This window comes from Bufo bufo, chromosome 1, assembly GCF_905171765.1.
Source record: "Bufo bufo chromosome 1, aBufBuf1.1, whole genome shotgun sequence".
In the NCBI taxonomy this organism is placed as follows: Eukaryota; Metazoa; Chordata; class Amphibia; order Anura; family Bufonidae; genus Bufo; species Bufo bufo.
In genome coordinates this window covers 189,570,282-189,597,173 of record NC_053389.1, presented here as the reverse complement: position 1 = coordinate 189,597,173, position 26,892 = coordinate 189,570,282, and the positions used below count along the sequence as shown (strand labels likewise).

Genomic DNA, 26,892 nt, shown 5'->3' with positions numbered 1-26,892 from the left:
CTCCAGTGACCAACTGTGCCAAGTTTGAGGACCCTGCCATTAACAGTCTAAGAGCAGCAGCATTTTTAAATTTTCCAATTTAAACAAATGGCTGAAATTTGATTGGCCGCTGTAGACTCACTTTTTATATATTTTAACCCCAGTCACCCAGTGACCCACGGTGCCAAGTTTGGGTGTTCTGGCTTAAATACTGTGAGAATGACAGCAATTAAAATTTTCTCATTGAAGTAAATAGGGAAAATCTGGTTGGCTGTTTGTGGCTCCGCCTACTTTTTAGAGTCCCCAAAATGTGACAGAAATTTTCAGGTTGACCCCATGATTAAGTGACCCAAGTTTGGTGAGTTTAACTTCAAAGCTGTACGAGTGGCAAAAGTTTACAATTTTCCAATGAAAGTCTATGGCAAAAAGTGGGGGCTTCGGGGGGGGGCCCGGACAGTGGGATCTTTTAACAAAGCACAAGCAACCTATGCAGGTATATGCCGAAAAAGTGTGCAAAGTTTGGTAATTGTACTCCTAAAACTGTGGGAGGAGTAGCGTATAGGAAATAGAAAATTTTCATTGCCCGTTGCTAGCTACACCCACTTTGGGGGTGTCCCCTCAAAATTTACCCTTTTATTCGGGTTGACACCAACAATATGTGGTCCGAGTTTAGGGAGTGTAGCTTCAAAACTGTGCGAGTGGGAGCGTTTAGAAAATTTTCCCTGTCAAAGGCAATGGCAAAAAAGAGGTCTTCGGTGGTCCGCTGCAGGGGCCCGGAGGGTGGGATCCCTTATTAAAGCACAAGCAACTTGCCTCACTATAGGTTGAAGAAGTGTGGAAATTTTGGCGTTTGTAACCCCAAAATTGTAGGAGGGGTAGCGTATAGAAAAAGGGGGGGGGCGGAGAAGAATAATAAAACGGAACTAGAAGGTGTCGTTTCTGAAGAAACCACAGGATGTTGGCTTGAAATCTGATTGGCTGTTGGTGGCTCCACCCACTTTTTTGAATTTGAATCCCAGTCCTCCAGTGACCAACTGTGCCAAGTTTGAAGACTGTGCCAATAAAAGTCTAAAAGCAGCGGCAGTTTTAAATTTTCCTATTAAAACAGCTGACTAAAATTTGATTGGCCGTTGTAGACTCCGCCCACTTTTTATAAATTTTAACCTTTGTCACACAATGACCCACCCTGCCGAGTTTGGGTGCTGTGGCTTAAATACTGTGAGAATTACAGCTTTTTAAAGGTTTCTCATTGAAGTCAATAGGGAAAATCTGATTGGTTGTTTGTAGCTCCGCCCACTTTTTAATTGTCCCCAAAATGTGACATAAATTTTCAGGTTGACCCCATGACTAAGTGACCCAAGTTTGGTGAAGCTGTATGAGTGACAAACGTTTGCATTTTTCCAATAAAACTCTATGGGATAAAAAGAGGTTTTCGGGGGCCCGCCCCAGGGGCCCGGAGGGTGGGATCGGTTAACAAAGCACAAGCAAGATACTCGGGTATGTGCCGACCAAGAGTGCAAAGTTAGGTATTTATACTCCTAAATCTGTGGGAGGAGTAGCAATTTGAACATCTCATTATAGTCAATGGGGAGAATTTGATTGGTTCTGTGTGGCCCCGCCCACTATTTAGGGTCTCCGAAATGTTCTAACAAATTGCGTGTTGACCCAATGACTAAGTGACCCAAGTTTGGTGACTTTAGTTTCAAATCTGTGCGACTGGGAGCGATTTGAAAATTTTCCCTGTCAAAGTCAATGGGAAAAATGTGGATTTTGGGGGCCCGTCCCAGGGGCCCGGAGGGTGGGATCGGTTAACAAAGCACAAGCAAGGTACTCGGGTGGGTGCCGACCAAGACTGCAAAGTTTGGAATTTGTACTCCTAAAAATGTGGGAGGAGTAGCAATTTGAACGTCTCATTACAGTCAATTGGGAGATTTTGATTGGTTCTGTGTGGCCCCGCCCACTTTTTGGGGTCCCCGAAATGTGCCAAAAATTTTCGGGTTGACCCCATGAGTAAGTGACCCAAGTTTGGTTACTTAAGCGTCAAAGCCTGTCGAGTGGGAGCGATTTGAAAATGTACCCTGTCAAAGTCTATGGGAAAAAAAGGGGCTTCCGGGGCCCGCCACGGGGGCCCCGGGGGTGGGATCGCTTATAAAAGCACAAGCAACTCGAGTCGCTATAGGTCGAAGAAGTGTAGAAAGTTTGGGGTATGTAGCCCCAAAACTGTAGGAGGAGTAGCGTATAGAAAACGCGGCTAAGAATAATAATAATAAAAATAATAATAAGCTGAAACGCTTTTTGACTATCGAATAACAGTATGTTGGCTTTGCAAGCCAACATAATAATAAGCTGAAACGCTTTTTGACTATCGAATAACAATATGTTGGCTTTTTCAAGCCAACATAATAGTAAGCTATAACAATCGAATAACAGGATGTTACAGAACAGGACGTTACAGAACTACAGGATGTTACAGAATAACAGGATGTTACAGAACTAAAGGATGTTACAGAAGAACAGGATGTTACAGAAGAACAGGATGTTACAGAAGAACAGGATGTTACAGAAGAACAGGATGTTACAGAACTACAGGATGTTACAGAACTACAGGATGTTACAGAAGAACAGGATGTTACAGAAGAACAGGATGTTACAGAACTACAGGATGTTACAGAAGAACAGGATGTTACAGAAGAACAGGATGTTACAGAACTACAGGATGTTACAGAAGAACAGGATGTTACAGAAGAACAGGATGTTACAGAACTACAGGATGTTACAGGCTTTTTCAAGCCAACATAATGGCCTAAAACTAGAACAGGCCATCGGATCTTTTCCTTCTTTGGGGATAACACCGATATGAGCTTCCAAAGTTTGGGGAGGTATAGTTGATCCACTCAGGATCCTGTTGAAGTATACAGACATATGGTTACCAAAGGAGGAAAGAAAATGTCTTGTAGTATGCTGTAGGGAGGCCATCTGGGCCTGGAGCCTGGATCTTTTTAATCTCACTGTCAGTAATGGGGAGTAGAAGTGAGTCTTGAATATCCTTTGATATGGTTGGGAGATTCAAGCCTTCTAGGAATATGGAAATGTCTACAATGCAAGTGTAAGTGACTCGCAGTCTAATTTGGCACAGTTTATACAAGGATCTATAGTAATCTGAGAAAGTGTTTTCAATACTATTAGAAGTGGACAATAGAGTGCCTTCTGGACTGCGTACGTATTTAATGTGAGCCATTTCTTGACTAGAGCTGACATCACCCTACTTCCCTTGTCTCCATGAGCATAGTATTTATGCCATACTTTCAGATATCCCTCACACTAGAGCGTCTAAGGGTACTTTCACACTTGCGGCAGAGGATTCCGGCAGGCAGTTCCATCAGCGGGTCTGTCAAAACGTATGCAAACTGATGGAATTTGTCATATGGATCAGAATCCTGATCCGTATGACAAATGCATTGAAATGCTGGATCCGTCTCTCCGGTGTCATCCGGAAAAACAGATCCGGCATTTATTTTTTTCCCATTTTTTGCGGTCTGAGCATGCGCAGACTGCAATGCTGGATCCGTTTTGCCGCAAGTGTTCCGGAATTTTGGACGGAGATAAAACCGCAGCATGCTGCGGTATTATCTCTGTCCTGAAAAGTCAAAAAGACTGAACTGAAGACATCCTGATGCATCCTGAACGGATTGCTCTCCATTCAGAATGCATGGGGATAAAACTGATCAGTTCTTTTCCGGTATTGAGCCCCTAGGACGGAACTCAATGCCGGAAACAGAATAACGCTAGTGTGAAAGTACCCCTAGGCCTATCTTTCAGTTTCTGATGTAGGGAGGTGAGTGATGTCAATTCTTTGCTAGCTAAAGAGCATTTGTGGACATGTTTCTCCTTTGGTATCTGTGAAAGGAGAAAAGAGAAGTCTATCATGCAATTTTTTTTATTATAGGAGCCATAAGAAATAGATTTCCCTCTCATATCCGCTTTATGGGCTTCCCATACAGCTTGAGTGACGTTTTGTTATGAAGGTTTTTCTAGTGGGGTCAAGCCAGTAAAGCAAAAGACAAACTGGGGCATGATCTGAAATGGTAAGTTAGCCTATTCACTACCCACGACATAGAGACGAGAAAGTAGTCCAATCTATGGTAAGAACTGTTAGCTGCTGAATAAAAAGAGAAATCCTTCTCTGTAGGATCTAATAGTCTCCAAATGTCAATGGCTCCCAGGTCCTCCATAGACCAGTGAATACCTGAGTGCTCTGTAAGAATAACGGGATCTGGAGAAGGAAGAATCAACTAGGGAGTTAAGGGTCACATTGAAGTCGCCCCCTATCAACAAAAGGGAGATATTTTGGAAAATCTGTTTAAGCCAATTGATAGTACCAGAAATGGGCACATAAAGGTTGCAGATAGTGATTACAGAATGACCTATGGTTCCTTTCAGAAAAAGGTATCTGCCCAAAGGATCAACCACCGAATCCCAGTAAAGGAAGGGGATACTTTTGTGGATGCCTATACTAACGCCTTTTGAGGTCGTATCAGGGCTTGGCGCATGGTACCATGCTTTATAGCAGCCATGAGCCGAGGTAGGGTCATGTTGGTATGTTTCCTGAAAAAGTAAGACATCAGACTCCTCATTAAAGAGGACATTTCACTTGTATACAAACTAAAAACCATCTATATCAGTGGGCAGAGCGGCGCCCAGGGGTCCCCCTGCACTTACTAGTATGTCTGGGCGCCGCTCCGTTCGCCCAGTATAGGCTCCGGTGTCTGCGCTCACTGGACTGATTTTTTGTATGAGGCGTGTCCATTGCTGCAGCGCTGGCCAATCGCAGCGCACAGCTCATAGCCTGGCATACAAAAAATCAGTCCAGTACAACAGAGGGAGCGCAGACACCGGAGCCTATACCGGGCGAACGGAGCGGCGCCCAGACATACTAGTAAGTGCACCTGGGCGCCTCTCTGCCCACTGATATAGTTAGTTTTTAGTTTGTATACAAGTGAAAGGTCCTCTTTAGGGGAAAGTTTCCACCTTTGATATTAAAAGATATTAATCTCAACTGCTTGGTCGCCATATTAACGAACAGTAGTCAGGTGTAGCAAGACAAACTTCAAGGTTTAACAATATCAAAAACAAACATAAGAACTGAACAGAAAAAAAAAAACACGCTCAGTGTACATCATCTTAATGATAAAAGGTTGAGAGAATATAAACAAGGGGAGGGAGAACATCTGTAGATGATACCCTGATCAGGGAACGCCAGAGTTTTATGCAATAAAACTGTACACAATAAAAAATAGCCTCAAAGTTAACCAGGCAAGGTTGATTCAAAAGGGGCCGAAGGCCCAAGCTCCCATTCAAACATTACAGGCATGAACCCAAATCACTGTAACAAAGCAATATGGCCTCCAGGTCTCAGCAGAAGAACTATTGAAAAAGGATATTTAAGTTTGTAATCATTGAGGGGCCTGGGGAGCCGCCGGAGTCTTCTGCTTGGAGTGTCGCAATTTCCGGACCATGTGCCAAAACTCTCTGTTTGGAAGCTCAGGCAGGTAAGCATCCTGGAGTTGAACTCAAGAAGATCTACTTGCAGTTGTGACCATATCGGTGGTAGGTCTCCTAGTTTCCTAATGGTGAGTTTTTTCCCATTCACCATGGTTTGCAGGCCAAAAGGGTATAGGGAATTTATTTTTTAGCTGCAGTGCAGATCTGTAAGAGGTTTCAGAAGCCTGTGTTTCTGCAGGGTGGAAAGAGCTAGATCCTGGAAAAATTGTAGTCGGGCGATCTCTGGCTGCGGACAATAGAGCCATATAGTTTAAAACAGTGTTTAACAGATAGTTTAAAAGACAAAAAACGATGTCCTTCTGTGGGGATCACTTTAAGCAGGGTTTGGCTTGAAGACCCTGTGAGCACTTTCAATTATAATCTTGGCTGCCACACCTTGACCAAGTCCGCACCACCTCTGTTACCTTTTCCAGATTAGTGTATTCCAGGAGGCCCCGAATACGAATATTCTTTTTCTGGCTACTGTACAGCCTCTGAGTAACATAGTATAGTGAGCTGCATCTGATACAGGGCCTCCACCCGACCCACTATCTGTTGGATGTCTATTCTCATTTCGGACATTTCCGCTACCAAGGGCGCCAAAACTTTGGCGAGTGCTCTGCTCCGGAAGCCCCGGGAGATGGAGTGGGAGTCCATGCACTCTGCTTTATCTGAAACGCTCTATGAGTAAGAGCACTCTGAGCAAGATCCTGCTGCGCACTCATGCAGCACCATCTCAGAAGCTTGTGGCTGGGAACTCAGGGGAAGGTTTCTTGAAGTCCTTCTCCATATCTGGTTGGGAGCGGGGGTGGACTTGACCATGTTGCACTGGACATGACCATGTTGCTAGGCAGTGGCGTACCGCCAATATAGGCAGACCACGCCATTGCTATGGGGCCCGCAGCGCAGGGGGGCCCGCAGCGCACGGAAGTCCCCGCCCCCTCCATTTATTTTAGCCAGTACTAGTACAAACAAACACTGTGGGCAGCGCAGGCGCAGTGCGGGCCCGCGGCACTTGCCTTTGATCAGCGCCCCCCTCGTATTAACCTGCTGCCTCACTGCTTGAACTTGATTCTCCCGGCCAGCCTGCAGGTGTGTTCTACTTTTCACACTGGCCAATCAGCGCAGGTCAGCAGCACAAATAAGCAGTGATTGGTCAGTGTTTGCTGGCAGGAGGGGCGGGCGCCGGTCATACTTACACATTCATTCTCTGACCTGAGCGACTCGAGTGAAGTAGGCTGCGCAACGTGCACACTGCATAGATCCCAGCCCCAGACTGAAGGATTGCCTGCCCGCTCCTGACCGGAAACGGTTGGTGCCGGTTGTTTGTTATATTGGGAATGGGAAGGGTCCAGGGATAGATAGATTAATGCAGGCTGCAGCATTGCCAGGCAGCAAGAGAACTCATAGGGAGGGAGGGGGCCCATAGAGGACAGTCTGCTTTCCTCCTACTCTGTCCTGTATGAGCCTCCCCCCTGAATCCTCTATGAGCCCCCCTAATGCCCCCATTACCCCAAAATGCCCAGAGGGGGGGGGAGGAGTAGGAGGAAAGCACACTGTCCTCTATGAGCCTTCCCCCCCCCCCCCGATCCTCTATGAGCCCCCCAACCCATAATGCCCCCCAAAATGTGAGGGGGGAGAGGAGTAGAAGGAAAGCACACTGTCCTGAGCATTTTGGGGGGCATTAAGGGTTTGGGGGGCTCATAGTGGACAGTGTGCTCTCCTACTACTCCCCCCCAGGCATTTTGGGGGGGCATTAGGGGTCGCTACCAGCACCATTTTGTCATCACTTCTCTTACCCCATCAAATGGTTGCAGTACGCCACTGCCCAAACCGCTTTTACTCCTTGCTGCTGATGCTGACAGTGCAAATAGCCACCAATCATATTCTCCCCACCCCCCAACACATCAGTCACCTGTGGGGGGGGGGTGAATATGATTGGTGGCTATGTGCACTGTCAGCATCAAGGAGTTAAAGCGGTTTGGGCAGTGGCGTACTGCAACCATTTGGTGGGGTAAGAGAAGTGATGACAAAATGGCGGCAGTGATGTGATCATATTTATTGTATGTATGTGTGTCCTTGTGTGTCTCTCCCTGTGTCTGTCACCATCACCATGCCCACAGTGTTCTTATGTCTTGACGCAGCTGTATCAGGACGTTCTGTGCGGGGCCAGAGAAAGAAGAAGGAAGAGGCGGCAGATATGCCAGCATGGAGTCCGTGGGAGAGGCACAGGGAGGGACACTAAGGACACAGGTAATACTACTACATTATCTACACTAGTGTTATCTGTGGTTTTACATAGGACTGCAGGTAACACTACCACATTATCAGCACTAGTGCTATCTGTGGTTTTTACATAGGACTGCAGGTAACACTACTACATTTTCGGCAATCAGAGAGCAATCACTGTGTTATCTGTATTCAGAGAGCTATCACTGTGTTATTTGTGGTGTTACATAGGACTACAAATGACCTCTACTACATTATCTGTACTCAGAGAGTTATCACTGTGTTATTTGCAATGTTACGTAGGACTGCAGATAAAACTTTTATGGAATATCCACAGTAGTCCCATAGATTCAGATACCACAGGGTTTTGTTCCTACAGCATTCCCTTTGCCGCAAAACTGACCTGTGCCCTTCATTCTCTGGGTCAGTACGAATACGTACGAACGTATGTATACATTTCTTTATTGGCAAATGGGGGTGTGGCAGGGGAGGAGCCAGGACAGGAAGTGGGATGGGCCAGGGGTGGGTAGTGGGCGGGGTTAGGGGGCCCAATTCAGATTCTTGCTATTGGGCCCAGTGATTTCTATGTACGCCCCTGCTAGTGGGTTAGATTAGAAGCTGTGTCTGGTGTTCGGCAGCAGGAGTGATGCTCTTACTCTTCTGCCATCAAGCATGGTCAGGCTCTGTCCCCTAAGACGTAACATTTTGTGCCATAGTTCTGCAGTGAAATTCTGTTGCACACTAAGCCAATGTGGGGTGAAATAGTTAGAGACTTTTCTCTATCCCTGCACCGCATTTACCATCCAGTCTGAGCCAGTGGCGTAGCTAGAAATGACTGGGCCCCACAGCATATTTTTGAATGGGGCCCCCCTCCCCCAGCAATTTTTTTGCAACCCCTTCCTTTCATGCCGCCCCCATTCCTGTGGCTAGTAAAGATCACTCTCTCAGACCAGGCCCAGCAGCTATTCTATCCATTTTCTACACTGTCTATACTGTCACTTGATATAATTTCATTGTGTAATACTGTTGAGGGAGCCCTGACGAAATCTTTTAGTCCTCCTCCTCCTGGATGGGCCCCTTCGGGGTCAGGGCCCCAAAGCAGCCGCTTCCCCTGCTTCCCCTATAGCTACGCCCCTGGTCTGAGCCACTGTGATAAATCTGGTGCAGGTCTAGGTTTATGTCTGGAACACACATCTGACAGACATTTAGGTGGGAATATCCCTTTAAAATTGGCCAACAATGTTTGAACGGGGGTTCAAATGTTGGGACCCTTGCTTATCAGCATAATTAGGGTAGAACTTTCTTGCTGTGGATTCTGCTGCAAATCTACAGCAAAATCCACGTATATTATACAGATTATATTGTGGATTCAATGCTACATTGAAAGGAGTGAAAGCTGTGTTGAAAATCAGCAACAGAAACTGATATGCTGAAATGTGTACTATCTCATCCACTTGCTACTATTACTGTATTCTTCTGTGAATTTTAAATGGAATCTGTCAGCTTGGGAACAGATTTGTAATTACCTTAAAATAACAGTTTTCATTAATGTCTCCTGTTCCTTTCCACTGCTCCCTTAAAAGACAGTTGCTATGGCTTGTCTGTCTCTGGCTAAGACAGAGGGGCGGTCCTTCCCACTGCATGCCTGCATTAGGCTTCAGAGTGAGGAGGCGTGTCTCTCAGTAATCCAATCTGATTGGCTGGCAGGGAGCTGCTGTCTACAGCTAGTGTGTATGGGAAGTGAGGGAAAGCAGTTTTGGCCTCAGAGAACTGGCAGAGGAGCCATCTTGAGAAGGTCCTCATATTGTAAATGTTTAAACAGCCGTGACTAAGGGAAAAACTCAAGAAAAACAGTGGTATGTGAAGAAACTAAAGATTGCTTTATGCATAATGCTGCTGCAGCAGTAACATATGCTAAAATAGATTTTTGATGCAAACATGACGGTTACACTTTAAGGTTGCAGCGGTACCTTTTTACTGTTTACACGGGCACTTCAGCTTCTCCTTGCAAGCACCTGGCTTGATACTGCAGCTAGTTCGATACAGTCCCATCGTAAACTAGCCATACACATTAGATTTATGTCGGATGGACCTTCTAATATGCAGATGTTGGGGAAGAAAAGGCTTGGGCATGTTGGACTCCAGCATGCCAGATTCTCAGGGAAATCACGCCTTCCCCCCCCCACTAGAGGTGCTTGGCAGCATATTTCTTCCATTTACTGCACTTGGTTAAATGTTCAGCTGACAGTTATCTCAGGTATGTCCAGCTTAAGGCTGAGTTCACACGGGTGAGATTTCCGCGTGGGTGCAATGCGGGAGGTGAATGCATTGCACCCGCACTGAATCCGGACCCATTCATTTCTATGGGGCTGTGCACATGAGCTGTGATTTTCACGCATCACTTGTGCGTTGCATTAAAATCGCAGCATGCTCTATATTGTGCGTTTATCACGCAAGTGAATAGGGCTGAGTGAAAATCGCAAGCATCCGCAAGCAAGTTTGGATGCGGTGCGATTTTCACGCACAGTTGCTAGGAGACGATCGGGGTAGAGACCCGATCATTATTATTTTCCCTTATAACATTGTTATAAGGGAAAATAATAGCTGGAGGGGTTAAAAAAAAAATTATTATAATTTAAATCACCTTAATCCACTTGCTCGCGCAGCCCGGCTTCTCTTCTGTCTTCTTCTTTGCTGTGTACAGGAAAAGGACCTGTGGTGACGTCACTCCGGTCATCACATGGTCCATCACATGATCTTTTACCATGGTGATGGACCATGTGACGACCGGAGTGACGTCACCACAGGTCCTTTTCCTGTACACAGCAAAGAAGAAGACAGAAGAGATGCCGGCTGCGCGAGCAAGTGGATTAAGGTGAGTTAAATTATTTTAAATTTTATTTTAACCCCTCCAGCGCTATTGTACTATGCATTCTGTATTAAGAATGCTATTATTTTCCCTTATAACCATGTTATAAGGGAAAATAATAGCAATCTACACAACCCCGATCCTAAACCCGAACTTCTGTGAAGAAGTTCGGGTTTGGGTACCAAACATGCAGATTTTTCTCACGTGCGTGCAAAACGCATTACAATGTTTTGCACTCGCGCAGAAAAATCACTCATGTTCCCGCAATGCACCCGCACCTTTTCCCGTGTGAACCCAGCCTAACAGTTTTTAAACTAGCCCTTATATTGTCCTAGGTGTGTGTACTTTTGTTAGCATTGTATTAATTCTACCTTGACTGGTCATATAGTCATCACCTACCTTATTTCTCCAATCACAGTCATAAGTATTGTCATGTCATGCTTCTCTTCTGCCCTGCTGGGCTGTGCTCTGTGCCCTGTGGTTTCCAGGATATGCTGCAACCCTTTTATAACACTGCACAGGGAGGCCATATTTTTGTTCAGATCTCTCAATTGAGAAGTTTCATTTACAGATTCTACACTCTGTTGTAAACCTTGAAACGAAGACATGTCTTTCAAAATTTCGTATTTCAGATTGTTCAGGCTCTCTCTTTTCTCACAGATGGCTTCCAGCTTCTTAGAAATACGACTTAGTTTTTCCTTTAAGAGAATATATCACTGTAAGACGCTTGTGAGCTATGTTAGAGATATGTGAGATATGTAATATCAGAAGGGTAGGTTCACATGGAGTTATTTGGAGGAGGCATATTTTCCTCCAGGTTTTTCAGCCAAAGCCAGAAGTGGATTCAAAAGGAATCGGAAATATAAAGGAAGAACTTTACACAGCAGGTTTTTCCCCAGGAATATTGGCATGGACACTACGCCAAAACTCTAGCGGTACCACCTAGTCCGCAGCATCTGAGGTGAACAACAGCGGCAGAAGCAGCTTAAAAATCTGCTGTGTGAACGGACCCAAATACTACTTCTTCCTGCTGTATCTACTTCTGCCTTTGGGTGAAAAACCTGCCAGAAAATCTGCCACAGAACCTACTCCAAAAAACTCCATATGAACCTACACCAATGGTTAACATTGCCCCATTAAATTATGGCAAAAGAAACAGACCCTTACTTGTCCTTTCCTGCCATCTGTTATATATCTACTCCAGGAAAAACTTCATGACATAATATGACTGTTATTACTGGCTCCATAAGGGCGCAACGCAGCTTTTCTATACTCCTGAATATCAAATCTTCTTATATATGGAGCAATAAACTCTTCCTGTACTGCTGAAGAACTAAGCAGTGACAGCTATTGGAACTTTAATGGTGGCTATATGACAAAGGAGGGCCACGCAAAGTTTGTAAATTCGACAGCTTCAAAATGCAAAAACACAGGTCCCTTTATACATTTCTCCATAAGGAGCCTACAAATTGACTTTTTTTTTTTACTTATAAATTTGTCTATGAAACTGTACCATCCTTCCTGATCTTCTCTGCACCCACACACGTTACCTCCATCTTATTGCAAATCGTATCCAGCTCCTCCACTTCCTGTTGTCTTTGCTCCAGGTTCTCGCATAGTCCTGGACTTTCAGTCTAAAACCACAAACCAGGAAACTGAGATCTATAGTAACCAGAAAACAATGCCACAATTCTACATGCAAGTGTGGCAAAGAAAAAGTGATGAGTTTGGAAGTTCATAAAAGAAGCAATAAGGGGAGTTTGAAGATGCTGGAGCCAGAAGACTGCAAGATCAAGGATCTGGGCATATGGTAGCTGGCTCCAGGGTGTCTGGAGAATTGTTGTCCTTAGGGCAATAGTGGATGGAACTGTGTGAAAACCTGCAGTTTGTGATTGACTAGGGATGGGGTTTGATGGCTATTTAAATAGCAAGTGAACCCATGTGAGCCAGTTTACACGTGAAGAGCTACAGGACTACCTGGACACTGACTATAAAGTACTCAACTGCTAGGGCTGAAATGAAGAGGACAGTTGAGAATACTCCACCTAGCAAGAGTGCTAAGAGAATGACTGACATTTGCTGGTACAAGAAAGCTGTGAAAAGACAAGTAGAATGGCCAGACCTGGTAAGATGCTGGCTTTCACCAAGCTTGATGCCCCTTCAGCTGTGTTTTCATTCCCCCCAGTCTCATTGGTGTGGTGAACCCAAAGTACTAGATCTGTCCTTGAATCACCAGCAATCTTTGCTCGATTTGGGCTGTGGTGGTGCAGGTTCCCTGGTGACAGGCACATCACTTGCGGCACTGACCAGTAGTTTATCTGGTATTTATGCACTGTGCAGCAGCTTGACGCCTAAGGGCTCTTTCACACGAGCGGATCCCGTGCATGGAGTCCGCTGCGTGAAAGACAGCCGAACCCGTCCCGGACAGCAGAGACTCGGAGCATTAACATGATTGATAATGCTCCGTGCCTCTCTGTGATCTTTTTACTACAAAATCACAGTGGGATAAGGTTGTCACTGTGATTTTGTAGTAAAAAGATCACAGAGAGGCACGGAGCATTATCAATCATGTTAATGGTCCGTGTCTCTGCTGTCCGGGACAGGGCTTGGCTCTCTTTTACGCAGCAGATTCCACGCACGGGATTCGCTTGTGTGAAAGAGGCCTAACTCTTCCCAGGCAGCATCAGCAGTTTGGAACAGATACAATGTGTAGATTCAGTCAGTCATGGGACTCCCTCAATATCTCTATGCAGTGCCCCTGTCAGGAAATGTACAGAAACCTACAGATGCAGCCAAGCTAAACTTGATGGTTAACGCGTTAAGTAAAAAATGTCAATAGCTTTTGTCAGGAGATAACACAAAACAGTGTTATTTTGGTTATCAGAGTCAAGTTTAGCTCGGCTACATCTGTAGCCATGATCTAGTGCATGGCCTAAATGGTCAATCTATCTGTGAGACTGGATGTTCAACCAATCAGGTTTCTCAAGTAGCACTTGGAACCGAACCCGAGTTCGGGAAATGTTTTTTTACAGTAGAAATCAATTATGAAGTAATAACTTCAGCTCATCGGAGCCAATACATTCTTATTCTGTACGGAGCACTCGCTCCGTACAGTATTGAAACAAAGTTTTATGCGAATCGACTTCGGATGTTTCATCAGAAGTTGATTCGTTCATCCCTAATTACTACTACATTTGAACGCATGGTAATCTGACTGTGGCTTGTTTTCTGGATTAATCTCTTGTTGCTGAATTGCCATCTTCTGATTCTCCTGGTATTTTGACTATAGCTAGTTTCTTGATTAATCCCTCAAATCGCTGTTTTGGCACTAACTGTTTCTCCTGGCTTTGACCATGCTTGTCTACTAGGCTTTGTACCCTAGTCCTTCTAGTACAACTTCTTCTAGCAAGCTTGCACCAGTTTTATGATAATTTACTCTGCAGATGTAACCTGGGTTCCGAGCAGTCAAAACCATCCGGACTTGTGGCGGGCTCTGGTGAAGTACCTATGGATGGCATTAGCTTCTTACCAAGTGGTTAAGGAAGACTAGTAGTTTCTGAGTTTGCTGGCTGTGGTTCCCAGAAGTTGACCATAGGTTCTCTGACAGCCCCTTAACAGCTCCTGCTACCCGTTCAATTTCACACAAAATTCCATGGCCATTATGTATGACCCAGTGGCAAACATGCTCATTGGTCAGAAAGTGTTCACTATGTTATGCACTGGAGACCAAAGCAAAGGGGCCCCAACATTGCTCCAGGCTGCATTGCTAGTGGGCAGGGAGTTTTTAATGGGAATGTGTTTGTCATCAATTTGGGATAAGCAGCATAAGTGGGTATTGGGTATAGCCTCATGTAATACACCCTTACCGGAACTGCATCGGGAATATAGGGGCAGCAGGACACACAGCAGAATATTTCAGTGGATCAACCAGGAAACAAATATACAGGATACTGGCACTACTTATTCTTGCAGAAGTTCAGATTTCAGCGACACAACCGCTACAGGAAAAAATGGCATGATCATGAACAATCCATACCCATCTCCGCAGGAATAGGTATTGACCGACCAGCTGGAGAAGGGTGAACTTCAGGACCTGGGTGAGCCAGTCGCTGCTTTATCTGATGATGATTGAACAGATGTTGATGAGCTTGTGAATGATGACAAGATGATGCATACATTACAAAAATGTATGATGCTTTTGAAAAGCAAGAAGAATAGGGTAAGCAAGGATAAGGGGACAAATGTGGAGGAAAACATCTCCACATACTTCATAACCCCTAATTACCGTACATCCACTTGCCGCTGAAGGTAGTGCGTAACTTAGCAGAAGAGAAGTTTGTGGATGTTTTTGAGCTATCTAGGGAAGTGGTTGCAGCTAAGGAGGTGGGCATGGAGAGCGATAAGGAATGTAGAAGAGCAATCATCGATTGGGTAAAAGGGTTCTTGGTCTATTCTAGAGTTGCGATTGAGGAAAGGCCAGAGCATGGTGTTAACATGGTCAAATATATGGATCTTATTATAAATGCAGGGTTAAGCTGGAGTGAGTATGATAGAGTCTTCAGAAAGACAATGGTGGGTAACAATGTTCTCAGTTTCGGCTACAAGGATATATATTTGTGGACATGGATAATGTGGAGAGTAGTGACACATAGGCAAACTTGCAAGATCATAGTGTCAAGTGGTAAAGAGCAGTTTGATTGTTGGAGTTATGACAAGAGGTATTGTAACAGAGGTTTTGCATGCAAGTTCCAGCATGTGTGCAGTACGTGTGGTAAGGGGAATTCATAGACAAAATGTTGATTCAAGAAGAGTGATAGTAAGCAGGAGAAAGGCAGATTCAGAAGATGGAATGTCCAGATTGATAGAGGGCAAGGTGGAACCTCTTAGGCCTCTTTCACAAGAGCAAGTTTTCTGTCCGGATGTGATGCATGTAGTTAACACATAGCATATGGAGTGCATCATGTTCTATATTGTGCGTTTTTCACACAGCCCTGGCTTCATAGAAGTAAAAGGGGTTTACGTGAAAAACGGAAAGAATCAGGATACAATTTGTTTTTCACTAATGGGTACTAGGAGATGTACAGTAGATTGTTATTCTTCAGGTTTTTTTTTTTTTGTGAAAAACACATGCAATCCGGATAGAAAAAACGCACACAATTAACACAATTTCAGGCAAAAGTAATTAAGCTTGCGTCAAAACCATCAGTTTTTCCCAAAACAGATCCTGAAAGAGGCCTAAGGGCTCATGCACTCAACTGTGGCCGTTTTTTTGCAGTCCACAAAACACGGATACCGGTCGTGTGCGTTCAGCATTTTGCGGAATGGAATGTCCTGCCATGTATAGAATAGTCCTATCCTTGTCCGTAAATAGGACATATGCTATTTTTTTTGTGGGTGCCGTGGAACGGACATAAGGATGCGGACAGCACACAGTGTAGTGTACACATCTTTTCCGGCCGCATTGAAGTGAATGGGTCCGCATCCAACCCGCAAAAAATGCGGATCGGATGCGGACAAAAAACAGTCATGTGCATGAGCCTTTAAACAGAAGGTTTAGTTGGTAAGAGGGCTATGTAAGGGGTCAGTGAGGAACATAGAGGCTTTACTGGACTCCCTGTATGTAAAATTGTTCCAATGGGGTGAGGGGGGTATTTTTGCAAACAATTGTAACAGTATACTGTTGTCATTAAGAAAGCATGTTTTAAGATATGGGTTACAAGCCAGCTGAAGGAGCACCTTGCTGTATGGGCAGAGTTTTTGAGCAAATTTAACCAGAAAGATTTTAGGTCTGGTGATCAAGAGTCAGATCAAATACTCATAGTTAGATATTTTGATGGTTATTTTATCTGGGCATGGCCACCAGAGTGGGACAAGATAGGCTTGCTGTGTAACACAACATTGATTATGCCGTTTCCCGTTATAACAGCAGTAGAGCTTTGGGCCATGGACCTTCGCAATAAATTCATTATGTTTTTGTTGGACATGGGTCTAGTGGAGTTGGTCAATAATCTGTAAAGTAAGCCTCTGCCAGTCAAAGGCATCTGGTGTTGAGGTGTATGCTGAACAACATAAAATTCAGAGCTAAACACATATGGGGCTAATAATTAAATAGCGGATACATTGTCCAAGGACAACTGGAAAGAATTCGTTGATTTGTGCCAAGGCCATAAAGGAATCGGACCAGTGTATTAGACAGAAATTTTGCCATTAATTAATTTAATTAATGCTCAGAACTGTGAGGTACTAATATGTGGGTGGGTTTGGGAATGAGGAATAAGGGTTTTTCAAGACCAAGAAGGGCACAACCTTTGGAGGACTTGTAGCCGGGGGCATGCAAGATGGTGCTGGCTGCATGACAAATGGTTCCAGGGAGAGGTACAGTATCAGAGCTACATGGCAATTTTAGCAATAATGCATGGACAAAGATTGTGGTGTAGTGCTACCTACAGAGCAAGTAATTTTAACTAATGCAAGTGAATGGGGTTGTGTTATGACTGCAAGTTACCTGAACCATGTCAGCTGCAATAAATCCTGCAGGGTTGGATTCCTTGTGACTGTGTCCCACAAAGATACACTCCTTTTCCTTTAAACCTCAGCCCTTTGTTGGTCTAGGCAAAGATATTTTTTCTCAAACTAGATGAGCCAAATGGAAGCACATTTTGGCACAATTTATGCCAAAATCCAGGTGCTCTCACATTAGTAAACGTGGACCATTATTTCTCTTCTACTGACTTACATCTAGTCATAGAGGCACTAAAATTACATATACAAGGCATTCCCTGTAAGGTCTGTAGACAGAAGCATATAATCGGTTTGAAAAATCAGCCTAAAACAAGTTTTATATAGTGCTCCAAAAATACCAGAAGGGGTAGGTATGTTGTATTCCCCTTTTGTCTCAGGTCCCAGTTGTTTTGGTTACACAAGATGGTTCTGAAGAGTACCCTAAATAGTGGAGGCCAAGAGGCAATTGTCCTCCTCTAACTAAGACACAATTGCAGTGACTCAGTGGCCACTGCAAAAGGGTTAAAATTGTATGTAATCTGTATTTTCCTTCCACACGGTTGTATATGGGGTTAATAGCCTGCTCACAGAAACAGTTGCTAGGTGGGGCTGATCCACCCTCCCCTCCTAAGGGGCTGCTGCTTTGTGTAGGGAGGCAGTTGGAGTTGGTAAGAGAGGAGAATCATCAGACAGAGATATACCAGTCCTGTGAGCCAAAAGCAGCTAGTAAAAATAAAAAGGACAAGGGACTGTAATAGGTGGCAGCCTCTGAGGGAGAAAAGAACAGAATCTAATAGAAGGTAGAGCAGCCATTACAGGAAACAGTGCATGGAAAAAGCCAGTGAAGGTGATGCATGTGTCAGGCTATGGACCTCACTGTAATTTGTTTTGGTTAGAAGCTTCAGACACCCTTCCATACCAAAGAGACAGACTAGCCATCTGTACAGAGGGTACTGTAGTATTACTGAGAGAGAGAGAGAGAGAGAGAGAGAGAGAGAGAGAGAGAGACAGACAGACAGACAGACAGACAAAGAGAATTGCACCCCTTTGGCCGGATTGGAAAGACTACACTGTTTATCTGGAAAGGGACTCGGAAGCGACCTATTTAATGTCCACCTCCTACTATATGCAGCCTTAGGAATACTGTTTTACGCTATGTTTAAGAACTTTACCTGCTTTCTAAAAGTACATGTATTTACAGACTACCGAAGTTTCTAGTAAAAACTGTCATTTGTTATACCCAAAAGCTAGCCTCATCATTCTGTAGCATTGCAATGTTTTACCAGGGACCCCTGCCTTCCACCTTACCATAACTCACCAACTCCAAGGGGACCCCAACCACCAATAAGCAGGAGACCCCAAATCATGGTGTGCCTCAGGGAGTGCTGGAGAATGATAGTTACTGTGAGTCATTTTCTGAAGTTCTGCCTGTGCATAATGTTCAGAATGATAGGCAGAGGCGCATAAAGGAGTTCAACATATGGCTTGGTAAATGGTGTCAAGAGCAAGGATTTGGCTTGGTTTCTCATGATAGCTCTACTTGGAATAGAAAGGAACTGTACAAAAAAGATGGTTTGCATCTTTTTCTCAAAGGAACAAATGTACTTAGTGAACAACTCCAAGAATTTGCGAAAGAGTATTTAAACTAGGAAGGGGGGGCAAAAGAGTGAAAATAAAAGAGTCCAATTGCCCCCTGAAACAATGCCAGAACAGGTCAGAAGCACAGAGGTTAAGAAATGATAAGCTCAGAGTCCTGTCTACAAATGCTGGCAGTTTAGGTAAAAAAATCAATGAACTTGGGTCAATAATGGCATCTGAGAATGTAGATTTAGTGGCTGTTACGGAGACATGGTTTAATGAAAGAAATGACTGGGACATAACCATACCAGGGTACTCTTTATACAGAAGAGACAGAGAAGGCAAGAAAGGAGGAGGAGTGGCCCTGTATGTGAAAGATAGCATTAGATCTAACCTAATACAAGTTGGTGAGGCCAACATAGAGTCAGTTTGGGTTACGTTGCAGTTTGCTAACCATGCAGTAACTCGTGTAGGTGTGATATATAGACCACCTGGTCAAGTTAAAGAACTAGATGATCTACTAGTTGGAGAAATAGCTAAAATGACAATGAAAGGAGAAGTTATCATTATGGGAGATTTCAATCTTCCAGATATAAACTGGAAAACCAAAATAGTAAAGTTCTACCAGGAGTACAGATATTCTAAATTCCCTACTGGGGTTATCTCTACAACAAGTGGTTGAGGAGCCAACCCGGAGGGAGGCCATTTTGGATTTGGTATTCACAAATGGGGATTCGGTATATGATGTCATTGTAGGCGAAACCTTGGGATCTAGTGATCACCAGTCAGTGTAGTTTAATATAAGAACTGTGAAAGAGTCCCACCACACAAAAACAAAAGTTTTAGACTTTAGAAAAACAGACTTTTCAAAAATGAAATTAGTCATAAATGAGTCCTTATCAGACTGGAACGGATTACATGGAGTCCAGGAGAAATGGGACTACTTAAAAGGTGCATTATTGAAGGCAACAGAAAATTGCATTAGACTTGTCAGTAAAAGCAAAAAAAGGAAGAGACCACTGTGGTACTCAGCAGAAGTGGCCCAAATCATTAAAAATAAAAAGCTAGCATTTTGTAATTATAAAAAAAACCAGAGCAATGAAGATAAGGAAATCTACAAGATTAGGCAGAGAGAGGCCAAGCAAGTTATAAGAACTTCTAAAGCGCAGGCAGAAGAAAAACTAGCTCAGTCTATGAAAAAAGGGGATAAGACATTCTTCAGATATATAAATGAAAAAAAGAAATTAAAACAAGGAATAACTAAATTAAAAACAAAGGACGGAAGGTATGTAGAAGAGAATAAAGGGCTAGCCGACTGCCTTAATGAATACTTCTGTTCAGTTTTTACAAAAGAAAAAGGAGAAGGACCTCCACTAGAAAGGATGACTAATAAATCGTTTGATGCATGTATCTTTACAGAGGAAGATGTTCTAAGTTTGCTGTCTAAGGTGAAGACAAATAAGTCACAGGGGCCTGATGAGATACACCCAAAATTATTAAAAGAGCTTAGTGGTGAGCTGGCAAAACCGTTAACAGATTTATTTAACCAATCATTAGTAACAGGAGTCGTCCCGGAAGATTGGAAATTGGCAAATGTCGTGTCCATTCACAAGAAAGGTAGTAGGGAGGAATCGAGCAACTATAGACCAGTGAGTCTGACATCAATAGTAGGCAAATTAATGGAAACCCTATTAAAGGATAGGATTGTGGAACATCTAAAATCCCATGGATTGCAAGATGAAAAACAACATGGGTTTACTTCAGGGAGATCATGTCAAACAAATCTTATAGATTTTTTTGACTGGGTGACTAAAATAATAGACGGTGAAGGTGCAGTAGACATCGCATATCTAGATTTTAGCAAGGCTTTTGACACTGTCCCACATAGAAGACCTATCAATAAACTGCAGTCATTGAGCATGGACTCCCATATTGTTGAGTGGATTAGGCAGTGGCTGAGTGACAGACAACAGAGGGTTGTAGTCAATGGAGAACATTCAAAACAAGGTCATGTTACCAGTGGGGTTCCACAGGGATCTGTACTGTGACCAATTTTGTTTAATATCTTCATAAGTGATATTGCAAAAGGCCTCGATGGTAAGGTTTGTCTTTTTGCTGATGACACAAAGATATGTAACAGGGTTGATGTTCCTGGAGGGAAACGACAAATGGAAAAGGATTTAGGAAAACTAGAAGAATGGTCAGAACTCTGGCAACTGAAATTTAATGTGGATAAGTGCAAGATAATGCACCTGGGGCGTAAAAACCCTCAGTATCTGAGGAAAGGGATTTAGGAGTAATTATTTCAGAAGACTTAAAGGTGGGAAGACAATGTAATAGAGCAGCACGAAATGCCAGCAGAATGCTTGGATGTATAGGGAGAGGTATAAGCAGTAGAAAGAGTGAAGTGCTTATGCCGCTGTACAGAACACTGGTGAGACCTCACTTGGAGTATTGTGCGCAGTACTGGAGGCCATATCTCCAGAAGGATATAGATACTCTAGAGAGAGTTCAGAGAAGAGCTACTAAACTAGTACATGGATTGCAGGATAAAACTTACCAGGAAAGGTTAAAGGACCTTAATATGTATAGCTTGGAAGAAAGAAGAGACAGAGGGGATATGATAGAAACTTTTAAATACATAAAGGGAATCAACTCGGTAAAGGAGGAGAGCATATTTAAAAGAAGAAAAACTACCACAAGAGGACACAGTTTTAAATTAGAGGGGCAAAGGTTTAAAAGTAATATAAGGAAGTATTACTTTACTGAGAGAGTAGTGGATGCATGGAATAGCCTTCCTGCAGAAGTGGTAGCTGCAAATACAGTGAAGGGGTTTAAGCATGCATGGGATAGGCATAAGGCTATCCTTCATATAAGATAGGGCCAGGGACTATTCATAGGATTCAGATATATTGGGCAGACTAGATGGGCCAAATGGTTCTTATCTGCCGACACATTCTATGTTTCTATGAGTACTACCACATTCATCATCTCATAAGCACCACCACTCATCCTCATGCCTCCCCTTCGGACCGCCGCTCACCACAGAGTTGGCTAGAGCTGACGACATCTCACATACCTTACACTGATCTCAGCAGGTCAACATTCTAACGTCTATGGGGTCTGGAAGATCTTTGGAGCAGGGCTACTGTCTCAGTAAGTGGTACCAAAGATGGTTCTCCAGGGAAATTAAGACAGTAATTTTATGTCTATGGTAGTGAGTCCCACCTGGCCAGTATGATAGGGAAGGCAGCCACGTTCTTTTGCAGTCAGAATTTGGTAGAATCCTCAGCATAAAGCTACCAAGTGGCCGCAAGGAATATGCCACTCATTGTCCCAATGGGAGGCTGTGTTGCCGTTCATTATTTTGTGTGTAAATGAGCCTTACATGTGATCATATAAGACTACCCCTTGTCCTAACCCATGGTGCAGATAGAATGACCAACAATTGTCTTTGGCCACCATTTTATATATGTGTGGGCAATAATAGAAGGAGGTACTGGAAAAGGGATATATATATATATATATATATATATATATATATATATACACACACAGTACAGACCAAAAGTTTGGACACACCTTCTCATTCAAAGAATTTTCTTTATTTTCATGACTATGAAAATTGTAGATTCACACTGAAGGCATCAAAACTATGAATTAACACATGTGGAATTATATACATAACAAACAAGTGTGAAACAACTGAAAATATTTCATATTCTAGGTTCTTCAAAGTAGCCACCTTTTGCTTTGATTACTGCTTTGCACACTCTTGGCATTCTCTTGATGAGCTTCAAGAGGTAGTCCTCCGAAATGGTTTTCACTTCACAGGTGTGCCCTGTCAGGTTTAATAAGTGGAATTTCTTGCCTTATAAATGGGGTTGGGACCATCAGTTGCATTGAGGAGAAGTCAGGTGGATACACAGCTGATAGTCCTACTGAATAGACTGTTAGAATTTGTATTATGGCAAGAAAAAAGCAGCTAAGTAAAGAAAAACGAGTGGCCATCATTACTTTAAGAAATGAAGGTCAGTCAGACAGCCGAAAAATTGGGAAAACTTTGAAAGTAAGGGCTATTTGACCATAAAGGAGAGTGATGGGGTGCTGCGCCAGATGACCTGTCCTCCACAGTCACAGGACCTGAACCCAATCGAGATGGTTTGGGGTGAGCTGGAGCGCAGAGTGAAGGCAAAAGGGCCAACAAGTGCTAAGCATCTATGGGAACTCCTTCAAGACTGTTGGAAGACCATTTCAGGGGACTACCTCTTGAAGCTCATCAAGACAATGCCAAGAGTGTGCAAAGCAGTAATCAAAGCAAAAGGTGGCTACTTTGAAGAACCTAGAATATGACATATTTCCAGTTGTTTCACACTTGTTTGTTATGTATATAATTCCACATGTGTTAATTCATAGTTTTGATGCCTTCATAGTCATGAAAATAAAGAAAACTCTTTGAATGAGAAGGTGTGTCCAAACTTTTGGTCTGTACTGTATATATAAATATATATTCACACACACAATCAAAATATATAAACTACAGGCCTTTAAACTGTGAACGTGATGATTGAGATTTGAACTTTTCTCCTTCAGCTCGATGACAGAGTCCTTAGCAAATATCAGCCCAGAGTTCTTCATCATATTCTGGAACAACAAATAAACTTAGGCAGTCATAACGCGACCGCTGCAGGTTTATAACACGTGGTGCATAATCCCAGCATTCTACCCTATTTTCTCAAAAATGGAATACTAGTAAACTACAAATTCATCATAAAAAAAATATTAAGACATCTATTTCTTAGCATGCACAAAAGACTATAGTAGAACTGGCTTAGTTGCCCATAGCAACCAATCTAAGCCAGTTCTACTTTACACCAGTTTGATAAATGACCCCAATAGAGCTTAATTTTGACAGTGTAATGTGCTCATATATTCTAAGTGGAACACTTGGACCTCTGTGGTGTTACTGTACCTTGTAAGGTCCAGGTGTTCTGTCCAAAATATATACTATACATGTAAGAAATTAGCCATCTGAATTAGGCCATATGGAAATTTGGCAGATAAAACAGGGGGCCATCTCTTTCTTATCCTCTTGTCACAACCAGACAGTTGAGAAGCTCTGACAGGAGCTTTCCAGATCCTCCTCCTTGAGTTTCTTTGTTTTGGTTAAGTTCCTCATCTCGTTAGTCTATCTCAGCTGTCATGCAGTTGGACTGATTGCTGCCCTTTAAGTTCCTCCCCAGAATGCAGTAGTGTGCGGCTTATACAACTTCCTGGAGTGTGTGTGCATGCTGTTCCTAGTTCCCAGTCCACAGTCCCCAGTCGTCTGCAAGATAAGTTCTGTTTATGTATTTATGATTTTCTGTTTTCTGGATTCAGGTGACCCTGACTCCCTCCGTGTCTGTGTAGGGAGCCGGTGGTCATGTCCCCTCACTATTGTAGGGTCTTCAGGTGTAAGATAGTCGAGGTACGTGGATATGCGCCCATCCACCTTTGGGGTGGTCGCATAGGCTGAGCAATAAGGGAGAGCGGCAGGTCTCATGCAGGGGTCTCCCTTTTGTTCCTTAGTTGTGGAGTTGGTCATTGTTTATATTGTATTGTCTTGTTTCCTGTACACCATCCGTGACATTATAAGCCGCCAAAACCGTCTCAAGCATGGATCTGGTTTCACTTTTGGCTGAGCGCTTCCAGGGTCTTTCATTGGAGGTAGCTGATCTCCGTAAGACTTTTTCTCAGTTTCAAGTGACCGGTTCAGCTTGCGTTCATGGAGTTTGTTCTGAGCCTAAGATCTCGCTCCCGGATACGTTTTCCGGGGGTAGTGAGTATTTTGTGCGTTTTAGAGAGGCTTGCAAACTCCATTTTCGCCTTCTTCCCCATTCCTCTGGTGATGAAGAACGGAGGGTGGGGATCATTATATCGCTGCTCAGGGGTAACGCTCAATCCTGGGCCTTTTCGCTGCCGGAGGGGGCATGGCCCCTCCGTTCAGTGGATGAATTCTTTTTAGCCCTGGGTCAGATATATGATGATCCGGATCGTATTGCTCTGGCTGAGTCTAGACTACGTCTGTTATGCCAGGGTAAACAATCCGCAGAGATATACTGCTCAGAATTTCGGAGATGGGCAGCTGATACTGGTTGGAATGATGCTGCACTCCGAAGTCAATTTTGCCATGGTCTTTCAGAGAGATTGAAAGATGCATTTGCCTTTCATGAGAGACCTACCTCCTTGGATTCTGCTATGTCTCAGGCCGTTCGTATTGACAGGCGTCTTAGAGAGAGAGGAGAGATCTCTCCTTCCTGTCATACTCAGTCCCGGGACAGTGCAGCGGTCTCATTCTGTGCGCAGGGGTCTCAGTCGCTGTCAGCCCCTTCTGAGCAGGAGCCCATGCAGCTGGGGTTAATTGCCTCTGACAATAGAGGATTCAGCCCGCATGGGAGGCTTTGTTTTTGTTGTGGAGGTATAAATCATTTGGCAAATGTTTGTCCCTCTAGGAGATTCAGGCAGTTTTCTGGGAGTAATAAAGAAACAAAAAGGAAAAAATCTTTTAAAAATGTTCCGTCTGTTACTATTGGCAGGGTTGAGGCGGAGATTGAAGGTTTTCCGTTTGCTTGTAGTTCCCGTTTTGTCCTGCCTGCTAGGGTGGCGCTAGAGAGCAAAAGCATTTTTTGTGAGATTTTTGTGGATAGTGGAGCAGCTGTCAATCTCATTGATAATCAATTTGCAATAACTCATGGTTTCCAGGTATGCACTTTGGGAAAGGATATTCCTGTTTTTGCTATTGATTCCGCTCCACTTTCTCAGAAATCATTAAAGGGCATAGTTCACAATATCCGTTTAATTGTGAGTGATGCTCATGTTGAGGATGTGTCATGTTTCGTCCTTAGCGGTTTGCCTACTCCTCTAGTGTTGGGGCTACCCTGGCTCACTAAACATAACCCCACCATTGATTGGCAAGCGAGGCAAATAAATGGTTGGAGTGACTTTTGCAGAGAGAATTGCCTCATGACATCTGTTTCTGAGGTTTCTACTAAGACTGTACCACCTTTCCTCTCTGAATTTTCGGATGTCTTCTCTGAGAGTAGAGTTCAGGATTTGCCCCCGCACAGGGAGTACGATTGCCCTATTAATCTCATCCCAGGCGCCAAGCTGCCTAAATCTCGTTTATACAATCTTTCCCAACCTGAGAGGGTCGCTATGCGTGCTTATATCTCTGAGAGTCTGAGAAAAGGACACATACGACCCTCGAAGTCACCTGTTGCCGCTGGTTTTTTCTTTGTTAAGAAAAAAGATGGTTCTTTAAGACCTTGTCTGGATTTCAGGGAGCTGAACAGTATCACTATTCGTGACCCTTATCCGCTTCCTCTGATCCCGGACCTGTTTAACCAGGTTGTTGGGGCTAAAGGCTTTTCCAAATTAGACCTAAGAGGGGCATACAACCTGGTCAGGGTCAGAGAAGGAGACGAATGGAAGACGGCTTTCAATACCCCTGAGGGCCATTTTGAGAATTTGGTTATGCCTTTTGGTTTGATGAATGCCCCAGCCGTTTTTCAGCATTTCGTCAACAGCATTTTTTTATCATTTAATGGGAAAATTTGTATTAGTGTATTTGGATGACATTTTGATTTTTTCTCCTGATTTCAAGACTCATAAGGAACATTTACGTCAGGTCTTGCTCATACTGCGGGAGAATAAATTATACGCGAAACTGGAAAAATGTGTGTTTGCGGTTCCAGAAATTCAATTTCTGGGGTTTCTTCTCTCCGCTTCTGGTTTTCGCATGGACCCCGAGAAGGTCCGCGCTGTGCTTGAGTGGGAGCTTCCTGAGAATCAGAAGGCGCTGATGCGTTTTTTGGGCTTTGCCAATTATTACAGGAAATTTATTTTGAATTATTCCTCTGTTGTTAAACCACTCACTGATATGACCAGAAAGGGGGTAGATTTTTCTTCCTGGTCGGTAGAGGCGCGTAAGGCCTTTTCTAATAAAAAGGAGAGTTTTGCTTCCGCTCCCATCCTGGTACAACCTGATATTTCATTACCCTTCATAGTTGAGGTTGATGCTTCTGAGGTAGGGGTGGGTGCGGTCTTGTCTCAGGGTTCCTCTCCTGCCAAATGGCAACCGTGTGCCTTTTTCTCAAAGAAACTCTCCTCTGCAGAGAGAAATTATGATGTGGGAGATAGGGAATTGTTGGCCATCA

General features: G+C 43.7%; 1 protein-coding gene across 2 annotated transcripts in view; it reads right to left on the bottom strand.

Annotated features, from left to right (window-relative positions):
* The window catches only part of TSKS (testis specific serine kinase substrate), a 42,103-nt gene that overhangs the window by 5,507 nt on the left and 9,704 nt on the right, over window positions 1-26,892 (bottom strand). For both annotated transcript variants that reach the window (XM_040415591.1, XM_040415590.1), the window contains 2 exons: window positions 12,169-12,252; window positions 11,018-11,316 (listed from right to left, as the gene is read on the bottom strand). In XM_040415591.1, coding sequence (XP_040271525.1) covers window positions 11,018-11,316; window positions 12,169-12,252 — 383 coding nt within the window. The remainder of the gene's footprint in view (window positions 1-11,017; window positions 11,317-12,168; window positions 12,253-26,892) is intronic.